General features: G+C 37.4%; 3 protein-coding genes across 12 annotated transcripts; 2 read left to right on the forward strand and 1 right to left on the reverse strand.

Annotated features, from left to right (window-relative positions):
• Window positions 1–2,250: 2,250 nt before the first annotated feature.
• On the forward strand, window positions 2,251–10,342 carry LOC146518313 (calmodulin-like protein 6). Its single transcript, XM_085159335.1, is given in 3 exon segments — window positions 2,251–2,288; window positions 3,299–3,531; window positions 8,878–10,342. Coding segments are annotated over 3 exon segments (405 nt in total). The 3' UTR covers window positions 9,012–10,342.
• LOC146518314 (uncharacterized) lies at window positions 3,414–25,987 on the reverse strand. Of its 9 annotated transcripts, XR_014874163.1 has the most exons (7): window positions 25,672–25,981; window positions 23,561–23,761; window positions 23,375–23,458; window positions 21,900–21,950; window positions 21,715–21,753; window positions 16,725–19,310; window positions 3,414–3,428 (listed from the first exon to the last, which is right to left on the reverse strand). XR_014874163.1 is itself a non-coding variant. In XM_085160154.1 (6 exons), the coding sequence occupies exons 2-6, from the start codon at window positions 23,663–23,665 to the stop codon at window positions 19,242–19,244; spliced, it is 348 nt and encodes a 115-aa protein (XP_085016280.1). In that variant the 5' UTR covers window positions 23,666–23,730; window positions 25,672–25,981; the 3' UTR covers window positions 12,086–19,241. The 9 variants fall into 9 exon arrangements, 8 of the variants coding, with proteins under 8 accessions (XP_085016280.1, XP_085016279.1, XP_085016283.1 ...); XM_085160154.1 differs by lacking the exon at window positions 3,414–3,428 and having other exon boundaries at window positions 12,086–19,310; window positions 23,561–23,730; XM_085160153.1 differs by lacking the exon at window positions 3,414–3,428 and having other exon boundaries at window positions 12,086–19,310.
• Window positions 12,398–19,394, forward strand: c5h3orf18 (chromosome 5 C3orf18 homolog). Of its 2 annotated transcripts, XM_085160152.1 has the most exons (5): window positions 12,398–12,664; window positions 12,768–12,793; window positions 13,097–13,226; window positions 13,386–13,421; window positions 14,193–14,268. In XM_085160152.1, the coding sequence occupies exons 1-4, from the start codon at window positions 12,398–12,400 to the stop codon at window positions 13,389–13,391; spliced, it is 429 nt and encodes a 142-aa protein (XP_085016278.1). In that variant the 3' UTR covers window positions 13,392–13,421; window positions 14,193–14,268. The 2 variants fall into 2 exon arrangements, with proteins under 2 accessions (XP_085016278.1, XP_085016277.1); XM_085160151.1 differs by lacking the exon at window positions 13,386–13,421 and having other exon boundaries at window positions 14,193–19,394.
• Window positions 25,988–26,590: the final 603 nt, after the last annotated feature.

Below are 26,590 nucleotides of genomic sequence, written 5' to 3' on the forward strand. Positions count from 1 at the left end.
CATTCTCCGGTTCCAATACCTTCTTGGTTTTTCTTTGCCCCCCAAAAAAGGAATGTACAAAACGAAGGAGAACAATGCCGGTCCGTACAAAGACAGACTCGACGAAAAGGCAAAGAAAAGATACGAGGAAAAAAAATCAAAGGAGTGAAAGGATTAGACCCTTACGAGCACACAGAGTGGACAAACTACGTTAACGTGCTGCCCAACTTTCACCACGCTCATATTTATAATCATACGGTTCTTGGAGTGAGTGCATACACTCATGAAGTTTAGTAACTTCAGGTCACTGCAACAAGCCCAGGTACAGTTTGGGTACAGGACCTTGAAATGCACCGTGTAGAACGAAAGACCATCGTACTTGTCATAAGTATACCAGTCTCACAAATCGTCTTCATAAATACACATCCGTTAACCGTTTATTAATAGGACCTTTAAGCTCAACGGTAATTAATTAGTAGTGGAAATAATTTCTGGTACGCATTACAGAAATGTAGCAGTGACAATAATATTGTATGCTGTAATCGTACTGGGCAATTAGTGATACAAAAAACCTTTTTTATCCTGTGAATAAAAGTATATGTTTCTGTCAATGTACCATGGTAATAACAGAAGCGAAACGCAATATTGTGTCAGGAAAATTCCCTATTTATGCACAATAAACAAAGGAGCATAGCGCAACAATTTCTGTTCAGCGCCAGACTTGCTTGTAACCTATATCACCAATTATGTTATGGAAAATGACGTATTAACTACTACAAAACACTGACCTTTGTGGGAATGCTTGGAGCAGACTAACAAGTGAGCTGGAGTGTTCTGGGACGCTATATTTGGTATATCCAGGCTCTTTGTTACTTCGGAAACATGGCTTAAACAATTTCTCTTCCACGACGTAATCCGATAACAACCGATCTCTTTTCCCGTGGCTGTCATGCAACAGGTGTTGTGCCAAAAAGTGATTGCGTGTTTGCGTGTATTTTTTACGTGTAATATCTTTACGTATGTTGGTAAATAGACTTCGGCGAACAGCGTTTACAAAGGGGCTATATATGGAATTTAAAAATCTGTTTTTTCAAGTATCTTTACAACTCTGTGTTATTGTACTTACATTATAACCAATCCGGTCCTTTATCCCCACTTTAAATATTTTTTACAGAACTATTGTAATATTTGAGCCATTTCTGCTGTCCAACTACTTCTTACAAAAGACATTTTTAATGTTAATTAGATTTTTTTAACGGCATAAATAAAGGTTATATAAAAGTCACTGCCAAAGACTGATTGCGGCTTCTACCTTGTTACACTAATGTTGTTTGTAGCTCAATATGACTTTATGTCATCCATGAGGGATGCATTTGACATATGTTTCACATATTATAGCCCAACAAGTTACTTATAGCAATTTAAATAGGAGCAATCAGTTTTTGGCAAATACCGGAAATCAGTTTTTGGCAGACAATCGCTTTTTGGCACAACACCGGCTATTGCAGTTAATAATACAACAGCTTCTTGCCATTTTTTGTGTTTCTTTTTATCGCTGTGTAACTGAGTTCAATTGAAAGCTTGCGTGCGCTAGTACCTCTTGCCACAAGTTCCCAGAACCCTTTGCGGTTTTACCCCTGAATGACGTCACATTTTTGGTGGGCCGGTCTGTAGTCAAAATGCCCGGGCCGATTTTTTGTCCCAGTCCAGCCCTGATACCCGTCACCACATCCGCTCATTATCTAAGCCCTCGCTGCATCTTGTCCATCCTTCCTCTTTCAATCAGACTACTCTCCCTTCTCTTCATTTTCAAGATACCATCTGGAGCTCAAAGTAGGCTCAGATGACATAAGACCTGGTCTTCCTACATTCATTTCCTTCTCGCATCATCCATTCATCATCCATCACTACCCTTAAAACCTTGAATCGATTATTGGTACTGATGGTCCACATATATATATAAAAATATAAAGGCAAGATGGGAATCGGTAACATTGAAAATAGTGTTTGACAAAAGCCACTGTGTTGACCTTTCCCTCTTTATTTTTGTTAGACTCACATTTTACGACAGGATTTATCTACTATAATCTTTGCCATCAGCAAAATGAAGAATACATAGAATCTCTTTAGTACCATACCTCTGAGTTACCCCGTGGAATAAAAACAAATGGCATAACATTTGGATTATCATGACCATCTTTATTATGGCTTGTCAGTATCATTTTAATATTGCATTTTGATCATGAATGAAAGCAGTTATTTGATTTCAACATGCAGATGCAGAAAGAAAAGTATTCCCACATTGCTGTGTAAGTTATAATTCAATGTATGTGAATTCTCCCGGTCATATTATATTTATTTGCAAATGTCACAATGATCTATTAGTCGTGTAATTGCTTAACTAGAAGGACAGGAACCTGGTAAATTCAGCTCATGAAATTCACCTGACAGCTGGTAGTAATGTTTAAAAAAAAAAGTAACTATTATCTCGTTGCCTATTACCTAATCTACATATTAAATACTAATAGCTTCACATAACTTTTGATTTTGATTTCCATGTTGTGTCCTTTTAAATTCTGCACTCTGCACTGAATTAGCTCACAAGAGGAATGAGGTGCACAGTGATACACAGCTCTTTCACTCAGCTAACAAATGTGAAATTCTTAATGTTCCCATTGTAATGTTGAAAATAACATCTTGCAGTTGAGTGCCTCCTTATTTGGATGTCAGCTTTCATAAAAGTCACCGGGGGGCTGTGCAAACACCTGCTAATGGGCCACACTAAGCTAATAGCAGTTCCCATAACTGTGTCGTCATGTGACACTGAGGTCACACAAAAATGCATCTGATTGTTTACAATATTTTGCTGCGTTGCTGTTACTTTCTCTAAAAATACGGATATTTGACGAATTTACAGCTATACAAACTAGTCATTTTCCAGTGTAGCTGTGTTGCATTTGATGGGTGAGATCAGTATCAAATTATTCCACATGGGTGATTAGCAAGTCCATCCTCTAAGTGCCATAAATGGTCTTCTGGCAGGCTTTTCTAAACTCTGGGGAAAGAGCATTAAACATTTAGAAATGATGAGGCTAAGACATCCTCTTATTGTGCATTAAGTGTTTTCGGTACACACAGTATACTTGCACTGATTCGTTTCTATATAATCCTGAAAAATTGATGAGTATGCTATCTTGAGAATTAACTATTAATAGTCATTAATTTGAATAATATCTAAAATGACTAACTTGAAATGAGAGGTTTTAGGAACATGATTAACAATCCTCTAATAAATATTGTTGGCAGCATAAAATTGCAGCTTCTTAAACAGTTTCCCCATTTTCATTTCCTTCCAGGTCAGCAAATTATCACAAGTACAGATCAAAAAATACAATGTAATTTTTGAGATGTTTGATGAAGAAGGAAATGGAGACGTGAAGACACAAGAGCTAGAGAAGATGATGAGTTTAATTGGAATCAATCCTACCAAGACCGAGCTCATCCAGATGGCCAAAGATGTGGACAAAGAAGATACCTGCAAAATTCCTTGCTGTGGGAAAAAAAACCCCTCTGTCTTACTCTGCAGAGTTCTTGAGCTACCCATAATTTCTCCATATGTTCTCTATAGGGATCTTAGACTGAAGAATAGCAAATATTTTCTTTGGCCATTGGCTGCTTTTTCACTCATTTTCAGCCCAGTTCTTGCCCCTGACCATTTTTATAGGATTTTTCTTTTGTTTGTTAAACCATTTCACCTCAACATACAAATCATTCAAGCATTAAAAAAGCACCAAACTCAAGAGGTGAACCAGTGTCTACATGTAACAGACAATGTATCTTTGGGCACTTTGTTACTAGCAGCTCTTCTCAAAAATGCAAAATTTGTTCTAAAAAAGAGCTTTGAATGTCCTCCAAGAAGCGTGGAAAACATTTCTTGAAGACTTCTTAAAGAAATTACAAGAAAACCTGGCAAAGAGAGTTCAGGCTGTGTGGAAGAGAGTCAATATTTGGTCATACCAAATATTGACTCTCAAGTGTACAAACACCGTTTTTGCCTTATATACTAAATTTAAAATTATGTTTGAACATGTTTCAATAAATCACTGCACCTATCCATCATTTTCCTAGCAAAACATGCTAGGCATGGCATGGCTCAAGACTTTTGCAATGTACTGTATCTATCTAGCAAGTGGACATAGAACTTTTTAAGGTACTTCTGTTGTCTACTGATTGAGCTTTAATCAAGTTGTTGCAGTTGTTATGCTTTATTATCCCTCTGGCTTTGTTAAAAATCACTACCCTTTCAGCTTGTTCGTGGCCAAAAGTGGCCACCTACAGATTAGGTCTGTAATTTTTATTATTTTTATGTTTTTTTGCCATTTTTTTTTGCATAAAGCTTTTAAGTAACTTCAGTTCTTTTCATAAATATAAAATTATTATTACTTTTTACATTTTTAACCCTTTAAACACCAGTTTGTTTGTCCACTGCACTAGCTGGAAGACAACCTCAAATCTCGCAATTTTATATAATTGCATTGCTACTGAAATTTCTTGTATTATTAATAGTAGAGTCTGGGGCATGTAATTGATCCACATCAACATTGATTATAATGCATTGTTATTTTTGTGCAGGGAGAGCAAAAACATAAAAACTTCCTCTCAGCTTGTTCGTGGCCAAAAATGGCCACCCCTTGTTTACGTTTACAAAATGCTATAAAATTCATATATATTAAGAAAAATTCCCACTTTTTTTGACATGATTTTTTAGATTAGTACCAGTGCTGTTCATGGAAATCAAAATTTCATTCAAATTCATAATTTTAACCCTTTAAATACCAGTTAGATCACATAATCCTAGGAACTCATAAATGGAAAAAATCACAAAACCCCAATTTTTTTCCAAATAAAACATGCCATCTGATTTACTTTCTAACCATGATGGAGGTTAGATGCATAGCAATAATTAACAGTATCAATGACTTTTATACATCTTTGTTTTTTTGTGCAGTGACAGAAAAACATAAAAACTTCCTCTCAGCTTGTTTGTGGCCAAAAATGGCCACCCCCTGTTTACATTTACAAAATGCTATAAAATTCATATATATTAAGAAAAATTTCCACTTTTTTTGACATGATTCTTTAGATTAGTACCAGTGCTGTTCATCAAGACCAAAATTTCATTCAAATTCATAATTTTAACCCTTTAAATACCAGTTAAATCAAATAATCCTAGGAACTCATAAATGGAAAAAAATCACAAAACCCCAATTTTTTTCCAAATAAAACATGCCATCTGATTTACTTTCTAACCATGATGGAGGTTAGATGCATAGCAATAATTAACAGTATCAATGACTTTTATACATCTTTATTTTTTTGTGCAGTGACAGAAAAACATAAAAACTTCCTCTCAGCTTGTTTGTGGCCAAAAATGGCCACCCCCTGTTTACATTTACAAAATGCTATAAAATTCATATATATTAAGAAAAATTTCCACTTTTTTTGACATGATTCTTTAGATTAGTACCAGTGCTGTTCATCAAGACCAAAATTTCATTCAAATTCATAATTTTAACCCTTTAAATACCAGTTAAATCAAATAATCCTAGGAACTCATAAATGGAAAAAAATCACAAAACCCCAATTTTTTTCCAAATAAAACATGCCATCTGATTTACTTTCTAACCATGGTGGAGGTTAGATGTATAACAATAATTAAAAGTATCAATGAGTTTTATGCATCTTTGTTTTTTTGTGCAGTGACAGAAAAACATAAAAACTTCCAAAAATGGCCACCCCCTGTTTACATTTACAAAATGCTATAAAATTCATATATATTAAGAAAAATTTCCACTTTTTTTGACATGATTTTTTTAGATTAGTATCAGCGCTGTTCATCAAGACCAAAATTTCATTCAAATCCAGACTTTTAACCCTTTAAATCACAGTTAAATTACATAATTTTAATGATTTACAAAGGGATAAAAGCATAAAATCCCCATTTTTTTTCTAAATAATACATGCAAACTGATTTATTTTCTAACCATGATGGAGGTTAGATGCATAGCAATAATTAAAAGTATCAATGAGTTTTATGTATCTTTGGTTTTTTGTGCAGTGACAGAAAAACAAAAAAAAATCCCTCTAATTTTGTTCGTGGCCAAAAATGGCCACCCATGTTTACGTTTTCAAAATACTATAAAATTCATATATATTAAAACATTTTTCTACTTTCATTGACTTGATGTTTTAGATTAGTATCAGCGCTGTTCATCAAGACCAAAATTTAATTCAAATCCAGACTTTTAACCCTTTAAATACCAGTTAAATTACATAATTTTAATGATTTACAAAGGGATAAAGGGATAAAGGGATAAAAGCATAAAATCCCCATTTTTTTTCTAAATAATACATGCAAACTGATTTATTTTCTAACCATGATGGAGGTTAGATGCATAGCAATAATTAAAAGTATCAATGAGTTTTATGTATCTTTGGTTTTTTGTGCTGTGACAGAAAAACAAAAAAACCCTCTCATTTTGTTCGTGGCCAAAAATGGCCACCCATGTTTACGTTTTCAAAATACTATAAAATTCATATATATTAAAACATTTTTCTACTTTCATTGACTTGATTTTTTAAATTAGCACCAGTCCTAGTCATGAAAACCAAAATATAATTCAAATTTAGATATTATACGCTTTGAACTGGGTGTGATTCCCAATCAGCCAGAGTTCACACCCAGTTTCACACCTTGGCTCAGGCGATTAGAGGATCATCAGGGGGTCCCTTTGTCCCTCTGGGGGGGGGGGGGGGGACACTCCCACCTTCTTGCCATATTGCCAGAATAAATGGTCTGGAAGCTGTTAGGTTTACTTACAGCAGTAGCAACGTCTGCACCTGCATAAACTCCAGGACACGTTTACAAACAGTGTTTGTTGTTGTTTGCGCTGCAGCTGCAGGTTTGAACTCTGCAAAATGTCCTGTGATTGGGGTTTTTTTTTGTTTTTGTTTTTGTTTCTAGAGTTAATATTTTGGGTATGGTCTCTTTTTATGAAAAATACAAGAGTAAAAGTGCTTTTCACATGTGCTTCAAAGCTAAGTTTGACTGGGAACCTCAAAGCTCAATATCCTGCATCCACAGGAATTCACTGCAGCCTATGTAATGTTTGATGCGTCATTATTTATTCCAGTCTATCTTGCAAATACATGTTTGTGCTGCAATGTCATGCACAAACACAAACTATCAGATCCTTAAGACCAAACCTATGTCAAAATTGTTTCATTATATTGGTCCATTGGAGTGTGGTAACCCATCAAACGCCCCTAGTGGAAACCAAGAATATTACATGAAATTGCTTGCTTGGCACAAAATGGGCCAAGGATGTCATATGGTGAAAAACATTAAAAACTACAATTTTCATGTGTTGAGTTTAGAATGAAAGCAATTTTACCTAAATATAGTAATATAGTACTGCCAGTAACAAGGAATCAAAAAAGGTGGTTATAATGGGTTTCAATTGGCCACAAGTGGCCACATTCAGTAAAATAGGAACAATGTGGTGTATAGTGAATATTATTGACATTATTAAGGAGCTGATGTTGAAAATTAAAAAAATTTAATAAAATACACACCTTTGGAAAGTTTCATTCCATTTGCATTAACAGAACAAAAATGGTTGAAAACCGAAAAGTGAAGTGGCCACCAGTGGCCAGGTTAGAAACCAGAGGGTTAAACTGTGTTGCACGTAAACTGGTTCTATTTACATACTTTAAAAAATGTCTTTTTCTACATCCACTGCACGTTAATGTGCGCATTAGTGGAAGCTTTATCTCTTTAAAATCAGCCCAAACCAGACAAGTAAAATGCTGTAGCGATAATGTGGCTTAAAAGTGCTGATATGAAATTGATGTTTGTTGTTTGTTGATCTGATAAATTAATCTTAAGATATTTGTGGTATTATCCTTTGTGCCTATTCGGGCCCAGAATTTTAATACACATCTTATTCGATTAAGGATTTATGAAGCAGCTTTCCCAGAGAACAATAATATTCCAAAATGCATGCTGCAGTCTTACTGCAGGTTTCTCTGTAAATCACTAGGTGGCATTGTTTTACAGTGTGTAACCTGAGAAGTGTCTAGTGGTTTTATGATTATTTGCATTGCCGAATCTCCCAAGCAACCGAAAATACACACACACACACACACACACACACACACACACACACACACACACACACACACACACACACAGAGAGAGAGAGAGAGAGAGAGAGAGTCCAACATTTAAACTATTAAATTATACATTTATTTGTATTAAAAATATATATTTTTAAAAATGATTAATTTTTGTAGAAATGAAATGCTCATTGTTCCTTAGTTGTTCCTAGTGTGATTTATAAGTTTCTTGCATTTGTGAAATGAATGATATAATGAATTAACCATTATATGACCTGTGATGCTCTGAAACACTGCATTCCTGGGATTTAACTTCTGCTGAAGTATAGTTTTCATGTCACTTTAACTTAGCAAAACTGTGTTAGTTATGTTGTGTGTCATTTCATCTGAAGAACGGAGGAAATATTGCAATTTCCTTTCCTGTTTCCGATTTCCTATTGTCTTCCCTGCTCTCTTTACACCTCCCTCCTCCGTTTTCTGTCTGAACCAATGCAAGCTGAGACATACCCTCAATTTTGATATATATCTGTAGAATACATCCCTTTAAAGGAGATATATTGCTTGGAGAGGATCTTCTTTAGCTGTAGTTATTATGTACGGTGTAATGAAAAGGGTATATGTAGCCCCTATACATGTAAATGTATTGATTTTTTATATATATACATGCATAAAAATCACACATGGAGCAGATTAAAATGTATTATTTTTGTGATGTTTCAGGAAAAAGAGTATTTAACTGTGAAAGCTTTCTGGGTCTCATGGTTCTATACCACGAAAGAACAAAGAACCAGGATTCTGAACTCAGAGCTGCTTTTAGAGTATTTGATAAAGAGGGTAAGAGATATGTTGCCTGAACACGCTCAAGTAAGTAAAACACAACAAAGTTGTAACAAAGACATCATACTTCTCCACTCTTGTTACACAGCACAAAAGTTCCCTAATTCAAATCAAGCTATAACATATTCTGTGAAAAACACAGTAAGTTGGATATGCTAATCAGACTGTTTTCTACACGGGAGTGTTAGGGTCACATTAAGAATAAAAATATTATTGTTCATTTTGAGCATAAAGGGAGGAAAAAAGTCAAAATGTGGAGATTAAAGTTGTCGTTTCAAGTCAAACATCTGCCACGGCTGCTATACGCTCTACAAAATGCCCTGTGTAGACAAGCTAGTGAAATCATACTTCAGGATCCGTTTTAGTAAAAAATTATTATTATTTTTAGCACGTACACACAGTGTGAGAAGTACAACACCATTGAAGAGATGGTGCAGAAAGCTGCTTCTGGTCAGAAGGAAAAAACACACAAATTTGAATGAGTTGGCCGGGTTTGCAAAATAAAATTACTGGAAATGGACAGATGCAAGGGTGACGATGGACACACTCTCATCCAGTCATGTTGCATCACAAGACACAATAAGACAGCTCATCAAGTTGTTTCACTAACTCATCATACACAAGGTATTTTGTAGAGGGTATATCAGCCATGGCAGTGTTTGACTTGAAAAAAACAACAACTTTAACCTTCACATTTCATCTTCTTTCTCAAATTGGACAATAATTTATAATTTTCTTAATGTGGCCCTAATACGCCATCGTAGTTTCACTTAGTGTTAATTGGAATTTGTCTTTAATATTTTAATATCGATGGAGGCAGATATCAGATGGAGACTGATTATGAAGGCATGTTATATGCATTCTCTTTTATATTTTATCATTTTGATGATTGTGATTAATTTTATTTTGTTCAAATCAATCAGAAAATGTTTAGTGTATCAAGTCATTATTGCTTTTACACATTTTTATCTAAATCTACAAATGAGCTTCCTCTGAAGGGTGGCTGCCGGGTCTATTAGACATTAAGTTAGGAGCTCAGTAATTCATGAAGGGTTTGAAACTCTTAACAGTCCACAATTAAAAGGATCCAGCTTATTTAGTTTTGGGATCTGACTAGGGTCGTCCCTCTTGGGTGCTTCCTCGGTGAGGTATTTTAGGCATATCCAACTAAGAGGAGATCCTGAGACAGATCTGGGTCCTGCTGAAGAGATTAAGTCTCTCAGATGGCTTGCCTTGGGTCTTGCCTTAGAGGAGCTGGAGAAGGTGACTGGGAATAGAGGTCTTGGCATAAAAGCTTAGACAATGCAGATAGGCAGAAATTACTAATCATCCTAATTGTATTATTAAACCAGTGTTTTAACTTCAAATCTCCAAACAAATTTTGTAATATATGTTATGCAGGGTAGTAATGTATAAGAATTGTACTATTATACCCACAGTGTCACATATCAAAAAGGTGGAAACAAATAATAATGATTTTATTTTTATTTTTTCAGAATTTGTGGCAATGTTTACTGGAAACTTGTTCAAAATGACTTGAAGAATCTACAGATTTGTTTAAAATTGACAAAAAAATGGAAAATAAAATGTGTTCAGTCACTTATCTGTGTGGTGATTTTTGTGCAACTGTGCAAATCCTTACCAGTGAAACAAAATTTTAATGCTGAATTCTTTGCTGGTTTCTTCTTCTGTTCATGTGTTCCTGGGGGAATTCGGGCCATTGAGGTTCGGACAGAAGACATCACAGGGTTAATTTCCTCAGACCTGCCACCCGGATGCAGTCATTCACACGAGTCTGACAGCATCTGGTGTGCAGTCCCATTAAATCCCATTCTCATCCTTGCAAAGCCAAACAGACAGCTGAGGGAGCCAACCACATTCATCATCTTGAAGCCATTAGACCAATTGCAGGGTGAAGGGGGAGGGAGCTTGCCGCACTGATCTCTGTTTGCAGCATCCCCAGAGCAACCTCTGCTGTGTGAAATACAAGAAAGGGCAAGACGACGGGAGTAGATCCTAGGAGGCTATCAAAGAACTGGAAAGGAAGATCTTGGGGGTTACCAGGGTAGGGTTTCTTTGACGTGTGGAAACCATCTTCAGAGAAAATGGCTGTTTTGTCAATGTAAACAGCTTGTCCAATACCTGCATTGCTAAAGGGGGAAGCAGAAGAGGAGGAGGAGGAGGGGCAAACACTGGAGCAAATGTTGCCTCTTACAGTGAAAATTCTCTGTCTTTAGCTGCCCCTAGTCTGCCGCAGGTCACCTCTGAGCATGCATGTTGTATGTTAAGGTACGTATGGATCTCTAATCTGAGAGGACACATGAGTAAGACCTGGTCCTGGTGGCAGGATTATTAGCTTCAGCTGTTAGTGCAGGACAGCTGAGATCCACTACACGTTAACTAAAAATAACACACATCCGTATCACATGGTAATACAATCATACAATCATCCTCACAAAGACCATGTAAAATGTTGCATGCTCCGTCTTTGTGGAGTGTAGGAATTGCTAACTGGACAAGAGCAATGACTGAATCCAGTCTTTGTTTTTCACTGGTTGGCTTCAGATGCACATGTTCCTCATTAAGAGCACAAGCAGACAGGATGAGGAGGGAGGAATGGATCATATGTCTATGCCTTTCTGTGTCACCATATAACAAAATGGAAAGCATGTTCGTCTTTTAGCACTCCTCATATAATGTAAATCTTAAGGAAAAACTGCTTTGCACTCTCATGGGATGTGCATAGTACGTGTGTGGAAGGCACATGTACCAAGTCTTGGATGCAGAGGATATTTATGGAACCTGTGTGTGTGTGTGTGTGTGGGTGGATGTAAGTTGATTTTGATGTTAGAATACGCTGCCAACACATTTCCTCACAGTGCATATTGAAGTTTGAACGCTTACCATTCCGCTGAAATTCATGAAGCTTTTTTTTCCTGCATACCGATTTCCTTCTGTGCGTTTATGACCCACATCCTGCCCAAAACACCTACCACAACCCACTGGCACAATCACCACGGTTTGAGTAAATATGAGGGTGAAGGTTCCAAAAGTGAAATGTTTAATTCTTTGCTTTTTTTAAAAAAAAAAAAAAGATTTAACTAAATCATGAGTCAAAAAGCAATAAGAAAATAGGATGTAAGCATTTTCATATATATGGTTATAGTTCATTCAATTCATTTTATCACATGAAACCTACAAATTCATTGTAGCAAAATAGTTATCAGCTTCTCCTTCATGTGTCAGGTTTTATTTTACAGATCTTATGGCCAAAGCACCGTCGATGCCTCAGGAGACGTCGGACCAGCACGAAGACACTTTTGCTGATCATGACACACACTAGAGGCTGAGCAGTATAACAGCATCTACACAAATAGTGAAGATCCACACTCCACACTCGACCATGGCTGCAAATGGAACCAGGACAACTACAAGTTTTTTCTCAACAACTGCCACAACCCCCACAACCTCCACGATCCCCTTCCTCTCGACAAGTCCTGGAGGCAGAGACAATATCACCTCAAGAACGTTAATGACTGTGACTATAACGACAAATGAAACCAATTTGAATGCCACCGCGTTGCCAGAAGTCGTGATTGAGAGCTCAGGCATGGGAATGTTGCTCGTACCTTTTGGCATCATCACAGTCATTGGCTTAGCAGTGGCAATAGTAAGGAATCATTTAAACATGGTCTCTTCAAAACCATTTCACACAGTATAAAACATAAAAGTTATTTAACTTTCTCCGTCATATCTTTGCTTCTCCATTCCAGATGCTGTATATCAGGAAACGGAAGCGGTAAGTTGCCACAACCAAGCAAGGCTGGATTACCATCTGTTTTGAGTCTTCACAAAACGAAAATAATCAATTAACTCAACTAAAACATATCTTTATTAGGTATTTCATGGGTTTAAGCTTACATTGAGATCTAGTCCATAATCATTCCTGAAAAAAGCAAATCATTTGCTCAAATTAGTACCACTAGGATTACACAGAGGGCACCAAGCTTGGCTCAGTATGTGTTCAACATGATTATATGTTCATTTCAAAGTCTTCCCCCCCCTTCCCCCCCTTACTCATCTTTAACCTGTCATCACACAGGTTGGAGAAATTGAGACACCAGCTCATGCCCATGTACAACTTCGATCCAGCTGAAGAACAAGATGACCTGCTGGAACAGGAACTACTGGATCACGGTCGGGAAGGCAGCATCACAGGGCCCAACGCCAAGGTAGGACTGACAGTTTTTCCAAGTAGCAGTTTTTCTTTTTTACAGTTTGTATTTATTTTTATGTATAATCTGAAGATTTCAGTGCAGATTTTTTGTATGTTTTTCTTATGAGGTTGTTTTCGCTGTCATAATTCTTTATTTTCTTTAATTCCTTTTAAGTTTTGACAATGGCATAGTTATAAAAGGCAAAAAATGGTAAAGTATGGCCTGTATGTCGTTTCAACCATTTCTCTAAAACCCCCTTTTCTCACTACCATTATTCTTTCATGCTGTCTTTGTATCTGTATCTCAAATAAAACTACAACCTCTAATTCATTGACCTAATCTGCATTAGAGTATATACATGGAGGACAAACAGCGCTACATCATACTGCTTTTTCCTTTGAACCTACATTCATATTACCTTTCACATCCTTTCCTTGTCACTCTTTCAGCTAAATACTTACACATAAGCTACCCCAGGGGCCACATGAAGCAAACACATTTTCAGAGTTTTCAGATGTCGACTAAATCTATCCCACTGTGTCCTTGTTGATGTTGTGCATTAAATACATTTGAAAGCCTAAAAATGGCTTTCAAACCTTAATATTTTTTTTTATCAAAACTTTATTTTGGCTGTGTAAAACAACCAGGACAATGGCATCAATCAGTTTTATAACACATGCTGGTATTTTCATAATTCTGGATTTTATGATTTACATCATCTGTGGTCTGTGGCCTCTGGTGCAAATTTTCTAGTTTCAGTAATGAATCACAGTCTAAAACTAAAATGCTAAGTCTGTGTAGGTGCTCTTATTGTTCTAAAAGTAGTAAAACATTACTGGGAAAAGAATAATTTAGTTATTGTTATAGTTTCCTTCTGTCCTGTTTTCTTTTATTACTAATGACACTATAAAGCTTGTGTCATCACATGATCTTAATGTAACGGTTTTCGCTTTCCTGCTTCCTGCTACCGCTTTCCTGCAGACTCTTACAAGCTCCCAAGGGACAACACAAAGGCCCAGTCGTCTTGTCTTCACAGATGTAGCCAAAGCTCTCAACGCTTAACAGCTCTCTTCCATTGGATAAAATCAGTTTGCGAGGTTTGCTGGCCTCTATAAAGGGAAACCAGACTGTGTGGCGGAGCAACTGGAGCTCCGATGAAGGTTATCGTCACCATGCGTGGAACGGCAGCGGTTGCATGTATGGTGGAGAAGGGCAACGGGAAGCATCACGTATGATCTTGCACTGTTATCATATGGCACACAAATGAAGTGGGATGCACTTTTTTTAAGGGAAAAAAATCATGTCATGTCATTGCTGTTAAAATATTTGGTAGCTTGTCAGGGAAGTTCTTCTGAGCTTCAGTATCTACGTCTATGTTTCATAAAAGAGAAGTGTATATCTGTGTTCTAGTGATTTTTTTTTGGTCCTACATTCCTGACAAGATTCAAAGCTGGATGTGTTTCCATCCTTAAGTAAAGTGTTTCTCCCCAGTCGGTTTATTCTTTTGTGAGCGTTTAAGGATTGTTTCTCTGCGTGTGTGTACATTAAAGTTATTTAAACCGATTTCTAACGAAATGTTCTTGTTGCACAAATCTAGAACAAAGGAGTTGATAGGTGATATTTTATTAATAAGTGATGCGCAGACGTAGAGTAACACAAATCACAAGGTACAGAATCAAAACAAAATATATATCACAGGTTTGTGAGTTCTATTAAGGAAGTGGATGAGGACACATCAACACATAACATAACTACAAAATGGTGTTAAGAGTAAGGCATAAAAAGTTGATTTCTCAAGTTACACTTCAAACTTTTCAAGAGTTGAAAATGGATCAAGTACTGTATGTAACTATATAACTATCAGTAAAATCACAAAACATTGTCCCCATTTAGAGAGTAAATATCTAGACAGCTCTTGTAAAATAACACACATTGACTCAGCTGTAGTTAAATTAAAAGGCACCCTTTAAGGCTGACTTCCATTCACTTATGGTCATATGAATGTAGTGAGATTGAGTGATGTGGACTACGACAGTACTAGTTTGACAGTTACTTCAAAATTTCATGATCCACATGACCTGCAGGTCTAATGGGAACTATTAGACATATTTAACCAAGAGTTTCCCCCAGAGATGACCCAGGCGTGTTTGTTTTCAGAGGTAGTCCAGGGAGCATAGTCAAAAAAAAACCAAAAAAACAACAACCCAAAAAGCAAAAAACAAAATTAAAGTCAATGCAGATGAACACTGAATCAATATCTAATCTGGCTGCAATTTTGTCAACAATGCTGAAATACATGAAATGACTGAAATACAAAATATCAGTGATAATATAAGTACATTTTACGTGGAAGAAACATATATACAGTAAATAATGGTGATATTCAAGTAATGTGCAGTAATTAGCAACTTGTAAGTGATATCTAATTTGGATAAATGTTCACAAAACGACTTCTCAGAAACATTTTTTAAACTACATGGAGGCAGGAAATTTCTTAACCTCTGATGTTTTAGACATAAAGGATTCAGTCATTTGTATGAGAAACATCTCCATGAGGGAAAAAGACATCCTGAGCTCTCCAGATTATTCTATATATCTATGTGGCTACTTATGTTGATTCATGATAGAAACCAGATTTACTATTTACGAACATATATAATATATATAATATATATATTATATATATATAAAATACCTTTAACGTTCAATTACATTTTTTTGTAAATTTCATTTCCCTGCATTACTGTCTGGTTCCAGAGACATAGAGTGCTGTGCAAAAGTCATGAGCCACTCATTTCTTTAAATTTTTCTAGGAAATTGGGAAATAGGTCCAGCAACGTATTGAAACATTTAGACACATGGAAATACAGTTTCTAAGGAAAAAAACTCAATATTTGGTATGACCACATTTATTCTTTAACACAGCCTGAACACTCTTAGGCAGCCTTTTTGTAATTTCTTTAAGTAGTCTTCAGGAATAGTTCTCCGGGCTTCTTGAAGGACATTCAAAGCTCTTCTTTTGTTCTGTTCTCTTTCAAGATGAGCCCATACTACTTCAATAACGTTGAGGTCTGGGGTCTGAGGAGGCCAATCCACGACTGATAGTGTTCCTTTCTGTGATTTGTACCCAAAATTTCTAATTTGTATTCATCAATCCATAAGCCCCATGGCCCTCGATTTTTGGTCCAGTTTTTGTGTAATTCAGCATACCTCATCCTTTTCTCCTCATTTCTGCCTTAAGAAGGGCAGAAAACCATTTCGGATGAGGCTTGAACAGTAGATAAATCAGCTGAAGGGTCAGGTATACCCTTCAGGTCCTGTATCAGGGCTTTGCTGGATTTTCTTTCTAGTAGATCTTTAGGAGTCACCTTGTTGGAGCAAAACTACTATTTGCCTGAAAAACTGTTATATTTTGTAAATTCAACTAAAGAAGTCTTTGTTCTTTTTAAGTGCCCAAAACTACCAAAAGAACTTATAATTGGTTCTTTGACAAGTTGTCTGTTATGTGTGCACTCATCATCCCTTGAGTTAGGTGCCTTTTTTTAATGCGTGAATGATTCCTAGCACAGCGTTTAGTGGTTTAACAAACAAAAACATTTCTATATAAATGGTTGGCTACAAAGACTGGACTGAAAGTGAGTGAGAAAGTAGCCAATATCCAAAGAAAACCTTTGAAAGACCCTCAGAAAACCTGGAGAACTATTGCTTAAGACCACCTAAAAAAATTACAAGAAAGTCTGGCTCCTTGTATGCAAAATATAGAAATGATGGTGGCTTTTGCACAGTACTGTATTCATGGTGAAAAATACTACATTCACTTTTTCTGGTGGCATGCAGCTAGTTCTGAATTAATTGTTTCTATTTGAAAATCTCCCATTTCGTTTGTTTTTTAAGATTTCTGAATGCAATGGAGATGAACTGAGTTTTATTTATAGAGTTCTTACAGACTGGGAGTTAACACAGTATGTTAGTGTGGACAAGTCTTAAACCACTTTGTCAACATTTTCTTAAGTAGAAAGTAGCTTCAACAGAAAATGTTCATTAAGCACCACAAAATAAATCCCATGCACTTTGTTGCATTGAGGTGTACATACTGTAGCTGTGTAGCTGCATGCTTTTAGAGGTAAGTGAAACGATCCTTTAAAGGAAGACTGTAAAATTTGCAACAAGATACGACGCACTTCCTCTCTATGAAACTAAATAGAGTTAAACTTGTTTAATTGATAGACCATAAAACGCACTCCCAATACTTTCAGTACAACGAGGTGTTTTGTTGCTATAGCCTTAGTCGGTCTGGTATGGCCGGTGCCTGAAGTTAGCCATAACGCTTATGTATTTCAGCACTTTGTGGTTATTTGCTGCCATGTATTAAGAGTGTCACACATACAATTTACAGTGTAAGAATCAGAAAATACATGATAGAATAAAAATGAGAAAAGAATAACAACCCCCACCCCACCCCCAAAAACCAAAAACAAGTATTTCATGAGGAACTGCACCCTAAAAAGCAAGTATTTCATCAGGTTGTTGTAAACTATTGGCTGCATTTTATTTCCCAGGAGAGCAAACAAACAAAATCTCACTTCAGTTTATATCAAATACAGTTAAAAAAAAATTATACTGATGCTTTTATTTGTACTCCTTGACTGGAGTGTAACATCTGCTTCCACGTGTTGGCCTGCAGCCCTGAAAACCTCGTGTGTAATCGTACTGTATATCTGCACAAAAACCTGTGTGTGTTTGCGAGCGCGCGTGTGTGTGTGTACAGTAATTGTGTATATCACTGTTGAGGGAGCGAAGGATTACTTTGCAGGAGATCATTTTGTGTTACTGAGGTAGAATGAGAGATTAAGAAGCTGAAGGTAACTGAGGTTTAAATGAGGTCTTTGTGTCAAGGCATACTGGTAATGTCAAATACAGATCAGAAATGCACAACAAACACAGCACCATAATTATTTCTGAGTAGACAACATGTTCCTGAATAGTTTTGTACCTGAGGTTTCAATATGGTGTAAAAGCACTGTTAATAGTGAAATCCTGAGTGAAAAAAATAAATGACATGTCAACATCCTTGTTGACTAAATGATGTGTGAAGGGTTTCTCTTTTCTAAATGAAATATTCAAACAATTTCTCTCAAATCAGCTGCTGGATTGAAGAAAAACAAAACCCTGAATGTCACTTTTTTGGATCCAATCTAATGGTTTTTTTTTTTTTTTTTTTGTAAGGCGCCCCTGCCCCGCCCCTTAAACAATTTGATATTTCATTTTCAGTTTAAACCTTTCACACAACTTTCATCATAATGACTTCAGCGCACCATGTCTATATTGTAACGATGTTTCATACGAGGGTTTGTGATATTTGATTTAGAAACATGTTTCAATAAAAACAATTCAGTTTGGTTCCTTTGTTTTTCTTAACCAGTCTCATTTCAGCCGGCAGCCCAGTCCCCTCTCCATGCAACCGCCGCACACACGCGCTCACACTCAACCATGCACACTAAGGGGCACTAAGGGAAAGCTGGCATACTTGTAGGAATAGTTACATTTTTATGGAAAATGCACCCTTTTTGTTTTTCCTTTACTGCTTAAAGTCACATGAGAAGCAGGCACGTCTAAAACGACCACAAAAACTGCTTTTACATTTTTAGATTTCAGAAATGAGACAATATTTGTGTGCGAGCTTTAGAGATGCTGCAGGTATGAACGGCATATTTATATGTGAAAATGGTATGTCTCAGTAAAAGAGAATAAGTGCATTTCCCAAAAAGTGGAACTATTCCTATTCAATAAACCTTACTGAAAGATCAAATACTCCAATGTTAAAACACAGTTTGCTCACCAAAAATCCAAAACTCTTAAATTGATAACAAATCCAAGGTATCACATCAGGAGAAGAAATTACTGACTGCAATTACTTTTGAGTGTGTGTGTGTGTCTGTGTGTTCCTGAATCCCCATCACAGATAGGAGTCAGATTTAAACCCCTGTTTATCTGAGGCCAAACCTTGAGGTAGGTAGAGAGGTGCCCTATCTACTCCCCTTCCTCCTGTGCTGCCGCCTGAGATGACGAGGGACCCTCCTCAGCCTCTTCTGAAGCGCCCTGGAACAGCAGGACACCCAAAAAAAACAAACAAAAAAAAAAAACCCAAAAGACTTTTTCACTTTGTTGTTATCTCTTTTGGTCTACTGACTCATGATGCTCAAGCACATGAATCAATACTAGAAAACGCACGAGAATACAAGAATGACTGTTAAAATCTCATGGAGCGATTGCGTGCGAGGAAGCAGGTTCCAGCTGTCAGACCCAGAAATGTGAGGAAGATGACGGTTACATCAGGAAACCAAAAAGACAGGGGAAGAGAACAGTTAGAGCAGGTTTCCCCTCACTATATTGACTCATTCTTCCCCTTCATGTGTGTGCGTCTGAGAAATGGAGTCTGTCTCAACGGTTTCAGTTCTTAAAGCATCTCAACCCCTTTGACAAACTGCTTAGTGGAGAGGATGCGATAAGACACACGAGGGGCATCAAGAGAACTGCCCCGCTTCGGTGAGAACTGTTGTGCAACTTCATTTGAAATTCAAAAAAAAAAAAAAGAAGAAGAAGAAGAAGAAGAAGAAGAAAAAAAATTGGCTAAACGAACCAAAGTTACAGAGAAGCACTTGGTGTCACAAGACGATGTTTCTGGCGGTTTATCTGGGGAATTTAGCAACGGCATCTGTGAATTTTCAAGAATTTGGCATATCCTCATGAAGTCAGTGTACATGAAGCGCAAGAAGCATGTGCATTCACAGCTTTGCTATCAAATGTGCTAAGGTAATGAGTTTTTAAGTGGTTTTATAGTTGCATTTTAGTAAAAATGTGCCAAGGCCTGAGAAGGTTATAACATACACAAATCCTACGAGTACTGAACTGAAACACAGTATTGCGCAAAGTGAAATCCATATATTTAAAAAAAGCAGATACGCAACGTGCAGGGGAGTAAAAAGGATTAATTAAAGACAATGTGCTTCAGAACACAAAAAACAAGGCAGTTTCGCTTCTTGAAAGTCTTTCCCTTTTACAATTGTTAGATTTTGGGGCACTTTTCAGAAAATGGAATTATTTGGGATGTTCTTCTATGAACAGATACAGAAAAATATAAGGAAACGCTTTATTTTGACACTGGTGTCACTTGCTACTTTACCAGTACTGCAATACAGATCAACAGTACTGCAAATTTATCAGGCAGTTTAACTGGACACTTTTCAGAATATGGACCATGAGCGTTATGGTGACACTTAATGCATTAAGTGTAGCCCACAAAGTGGCAGCTGAGTGTATACATATAGCATAAAGGACTTTACTGTTAAAATTACAAAGCCAGAGGATGGGATTCTGTGCCACGACCAGTTTAAAGTCAACAGGCTGCACATCACTAAGCCTAATTTTATATAACCTGCAGATCCTAGTAGATTAGCGGCTGTGTTTCCATCATGTCTCTCTCTCTCTATCTCACTTTTATTGCTATCAGTAAATCCTACCAGGACTAAAAGCAGCTTTAAAAAAAACAAAACAAAACAGTATTTGCAGCGTCATGGAGGACATGTCAACACCATGTCATTTTAGGGACTTAAGTTTGTAAGTTACTGAGTATACTATATTAAATATCTTAAAGGGGGCAAATAACATTTAGTAGAAAATATTTATTTGTATTATATAAATATTCATCACTAGTTGGTGCAACTTTCTAGAAACCTTTACCTACTAGTTTCAAGCAGATTCAATATTTTAAAACTTAATGTTAGACATTTTTTATTTGTATTTTGCTCTTCGTTTTAGGTATTTATCAATACCTGTGAGTAGACTGGTTATGAAAATGTACAGTGCATACACTACTTGTGCAACTGTTAATGTTTTTGTTTTGTTGTTTTTTTACTCACCCTGTAGAGTTTGCAGGCCAGATAATAGCGTGTTGTTTTAGTTGCAGCTTCACTAAAAAGTACAAGGGACTTTTGAATGTAGTTTTTCTTTGATGATGAACTTAATAAATAAGATAAGCTATGCAAATCAGCACTGCAGGTCTCACAACATAAATGTAACTGACATTAGTCAAAAGGCAAATGTATGACACAAAATGAGATTTCTGCCCAACTGAAGCAGGGCTCACATTACACCACAGTCAAACTCTGAAAGTGACTTATAATAATACAGATTACACTGCAAGAGACTTCAATGATTTGATGATTTTAAATGTTTTAAGGATTCCGCCGCAAAGCCACAGCTAAGTTTGTTAAGCCATAAATTTGATATAGTGGGGAACGCGGCTGTGAATGTTAAGTGGTTTACTTTATTTTGTGAAGTTGTCTCAAGCGTATCTTAAACACAGGCCCTAATTCCATTATTCAAACAGCGGCCCTTTCACAACAACAACAGCGTTTCAGTTGTGGGAACGTGCGTCTCAAAGTGCTACATCAAAACAAAACCGGACCACCATACTGCACTTTAAAGATTTCGTTTTCCTCACCTGCTGTTCTTCAGTTACTTCTAGCACTACTTTCTGGGGCTGTGAAAAGAGAGGCAGCAGAATTAATTAAACATGAAGGAAAACGAGCCCTCAAGGACTGCTCAGCTCCAGCATACACAGACACCTCGGAGGCTTTGGACATGCATTTACAATTAACTCCATGAATGTCAGTGATTGCTTCATACCCATTTCCTTGGTCGCCCACGTGGTCGCTTCTCTCCAATGGGCTCTACTTTCTGCAGAGGAAGAGAAAAACGGTTGAAAACACAAATCCTGTGGTTTTCTTTAGGATATTGTAGTTTTTCAATCTTCAATCCAGCAGCCATATTTATTTGCTAGATACAGTTTCCTGTAGGTCAAGGGGGGAAACACCCCTCTCAGGAGTGGCACCATTTCCTTAATTAAAGAAACATTTTGGTGAATACTTTGATGGGGCTGTACAACTCCTGTTGGTAAAGTCAACAGTTGAAACAAAACTTCAGAATTTAGTGCAAAAAAAAAAAAAAAATGCAAGGGGTAGGAGATGTATGCATGTTCAGTGCCTGCATAGATGAACAATATGCCAAATTAAAGTTTTCGCAGGCATCAGTATGTGCAAAGTTTACTTGGCCTATCACAACCAAGTAAAATGATTTTAAACAATTAAAGAGGAACGTTTAAATTAACATTCGTTCTTTTCTTTAAAATCCATCTGTTCTGAGAAATGTTCAGGTTGAAAACACAAAGGATGGATTTGTGTGATTTGCCATGTCTAATTGCAGGCTTATACATGAAATACCTCTCTCTGCCATGTTGTAACAAGTTTAACAAGCTCAGTTGCCTGACAATAACACTTCCCCCTCAGAGCTAGTGATGAAGAATGAAAAAGAAATCTTGTGAGTCTGATGTCTCCTGACAAAACAGAAAAATGTCAAATTATATTTTTCAGCATATTTTTGTATGATTAGCCAAATAGTTGATCCACTACAAGATGTGGATCAATGATGATGATGATGATGTCACACCGTCTACAGCAAGTTTTCTTTACTTTTAAACTACAGTGAAACCCAATTTTTTTATATGCACACAAATTTCTGTCTAATTTTACAAGCAGCAAAACGATGAATACTGGTTGGTTTATATGGGAAAAGACTAATCAAATCATTCATGAGTCTATTGCCAGAAAATTGCTGATCTTTACAGTAAAATAAGTCTTTAAAGCTGGTGTAAGCAAGGTGGTGTAAGCAAGTCCATCCACTCTGATACTTCCAACCATTTATGTAATGTAATCGTTCCTGACAAGACAATGTTTTATTTGTCAGAATAATAATGCATGAGGCATAAAAACTGCGGTGATTTAACTTGAGCTCGTCTTTCTTTCCGTCTTTGTTTTGCAACCTCATATTTGCCCTTGTGATGGCTGCTTTGTAACCACAAAAGTATAATTGAATTAAATTGTATTACACACAAAAAAAACCCTCACTAACACGGGTACATTGCAAAGTTAAGCCCACTAAGATTGCAAAGTCTGAATTATTTTTTAAAAAGTGCAGAGACTGTCACTAAACCCTAAGCACCTGCATCTATTTCAGCTTTCTTATTATGCCCATTTCAATTATGTAATATCTGGTTATTTGAAACAAATTAACTGTGATGAAATTATACTCTGATCAGTTTCAACCTTCAGTGCAGTTCTGGGGCCTTTGTTCTTGCTGCCTTTTGGTCGTCCTCTTGGCCGCTTTGGAGTTGGTGGTCCAACAGGCTCCTGTGGAGAAACATTAGATGTGGATCTAGTAGATGTAAACACGCCATCAGCTCAGTAAGGCAAAGCTCATCACATTCACATGCTTAATAAATGGAGTCCTACCTGCTGCTGTTTCCTTGGTCGACCTCTGCCCCTACGCTGAGGCTCAGGAGGTGACTGGGCAGTGCTTGGCTGAGGAGATGGCTCTTTGGTCCCACTGTTACTCATGCCTGCGTCTGTCCACCTGCTTCAAACTGTGTGGGCATCAAAGCCTGGAGCAGCGGCCTCGAGGGCTTAAAGAGGAGCAGAGTTGAGTATCAGGAGCTGGAGATGCGAGCAGAGGAATGTGGAAAAAATGACTCGTTTTGAATGCAGCGCAGCAATCGTCTCTGACAAATCTAGCATAATCAGCTCTATTATACCACTTCAAATAATTTTCTTTTTGCACAATTACCACAATGAGTTCCAATCAGTGCTTAATGACATCATTAACAGGATAATTCAGGATCACACAGGACTCTTTTCCAAGAGCAAGCGTGGGAACTGCTTATACATAAGCCTTGGCACCAGGTTCATCGGAACACAGACAGGGGTCTGGCAAATGCAAGGAAACATGAGAATGGTGTGCAGAGACTAAAAGTAGCACAGATATTCACAACTCAATCTACCATCCAAAATCTGCATCTACTGTACTACACTCCCCACTTCCATCTGCCCTCTGCTAGGCGTTACATGTTGTACGTGTGGTGATGCGACATTTTTAAATGTAAAACTTGTGCAACTCAGACAATGATTTGCAAGAAATGAAAGACGCTACATGCAAAAGCTTAACAAAAAGAATTGAAACTACTAGTAAATTTACAGTTTGGAGCCTGTAGTGCAAAACTGGGAAATAAAGCTACAGCTATTTGGATAATGTAAGAGTCATTTAATTTCTTATAGTAATGTGTAAGGTTTAGGTGAATATATTTGGTTTGGTCAAAAAGGTAGATTTACAAAGTAAATCTGTAATCTCTAAATAGGCCTTTACAGCTGATTAACTGTCTACTCAATAAAATGGCGAGAAATGGCCTTCACAGCTCCTGCAGCCCTTCAGGACGTCTTCGTGTCGCTTGAACTGCCTAACCAACATTCAGGTGGCTATAACGTTTGCATTTCTGCATGAAAACTAAAAAAAAAACCAAAACTACTTTGCACGTTAAATCGATTTTCACAACAATTGCCAGTTAAGTCTTTGTAAAAAATAAATTAATAAATTAATTTTAAAAAAATCAATTGGTGAATTATTTTGTCGACTGACTTGTTTCAGCTCTAGTTGCAGCCCATCACGGGCCTGATTAATAGCACTGGTACTGTAAACATTGTATATTCCACTTTGATCACTTGTAAACGTGATGGATTTATTTCCATGGGTGGAACAAACAATAAATAACCACTTAAAACTGACTTTTGGTAATGTCCCAAGGTGGTCGCTTACCACAACGGGCAGCTCTGCGAGGAATGTGCCAAGCTCTAATTGCCAACACAGCCTATCAAAAACGGCCGCACCGAAGCAGGAAGTCGGAGTAATTTGAGAAATACGTCCTCGCTTGAAACGATTTAAAGCCAAACGAGACGCACGACGTCGTTTCGTCGCTTTTAAAACTCGTTTCCAAACAGCTCAACAGGCGACGTGCACTTCTCTTGCAGCAGCAGACCGTCCGCTCAACTAGTCCGCGTTTGGCAGTCAAGTACGGGACTGAATGTACTTTTTGCATATGGGCGGCAATTGCAACCATAAAAACACATTCTTTTACAGCGTTTACCAAGGTGCGCGAGGCGCTCCTGAAGCGAAGCCGTGAGCCCAAAGAGTCGACTTGAGTTTGGTAACTGGCACATGCAAACGCCAAAACAACAGTCGAGCAACAGGCCAGCAGTGTTTTAAAGCGTAAAGTCGACTCTGACCAAACAACATCCCCCTGCTTCCATCACTTGCGCAATCGATCTCTAATGTGTTTGGGTTTTTGGACCGATAACAGGTTCGCCAAAGTGGATGAACCGTGTGCTAGAAAGAGCTGGAGGAAGAAGGAGGAAAAAAAACTTTGCCAAGGACAAAGGCAAGCAACACAGGTGCAAAACCTCTGCTTTCAAAAGCAGGACATACATTTAGGCTATAGGCTCCATGTTCTGGCTGAGCAATCCTGCCCATGCAGCCAGCGCCAAATAACAGAGGGAGCAGAGGCGGTTCGACTTACCTTAAGTTGGTTTGCAGTTTTACCTGGAAGTTCACACACACTCACTCCACTTTGTGCTCCTGCACAACTATGAAAATCTTAGTGTATCGACCGTCTCATTGGCTGGAATGAAAGGGTAATCTCTCTCTCGCTCCCTCGCTCTCTCTCTCTCTCTCTCTCTCTCTCTCCCTCCCTCCTAATCGGAAATGTGTGTGATCCCCCCAGACGTCCAGTCACGAATACCCCAGATGCAGTATAGTGGGGGGTTGTAGCAGAGCTGTATGCATTGCATACTTTCTCTATTAAAGCATGTTTCAAGAAAGAACGAGGGTAGGAGGGTTGAAATAGCGGACCCCGCCCCTAAAAGCTCCCTGGACCACCCACTTAAGAGGGAGAAAGACGGGCATCAGACAGGAGGGTCTGGTTCCGGGGTTCCCAAAGTGGGGTTTGGGGGCTGGGAAGTTCCCCAAAGAAGGGAGGAAAAGGTTCAGTTTGTTTCAGCAGAACAGAGTGGTGAGAGCAGACTGTCTGCACTGTTTCAAGCAAAAAGTTTCACTCTCTGTCCCTCTGTTATCTCCCCACCTACAGTGCTAAGAGATGTTAACTGTGTCATAAAGGAATAAAACATCAAATGGAGTTTCAGAAGAACAAAGTTTGCTCAGCAGCACTATCATATACATTTTCTTTAGGGGAAAATGTAACCCCGGCTCAGCTCATTTCAAAAACTGTGCTACATGCAAAGAGCATTTGAAGTCATCAGCAGAAAAACTTACAGAGCACGCAAAAAGTTGCGATTAGATGCAATCTTTGGATTTTGTATTCAAGTACTTTTAACAAGTGTAGCCCAGTTATTAAAAAAAAAAATACAACTGTTTATTTTCAAATAATAATAATGAAATAATAAGTCAACATGGAGCATTTTTAGATTAAAAGATGCCTT

This window comes from Neolamprologus multifasciatus, chromosome 5 (genome assembly GCF_963576455.1).
Source record: "Neolamprologus multifasciatus chromosome 5, fNeoMul1.2, whole genome shotgun sequence".
NCBI classification, from domain to species: Eukaryota; Metazoa; Chordata; class Actinopteri; order Cichliformes; family Cichlidae; genus Neolamprologus; species Neolamprologus multifasciatus.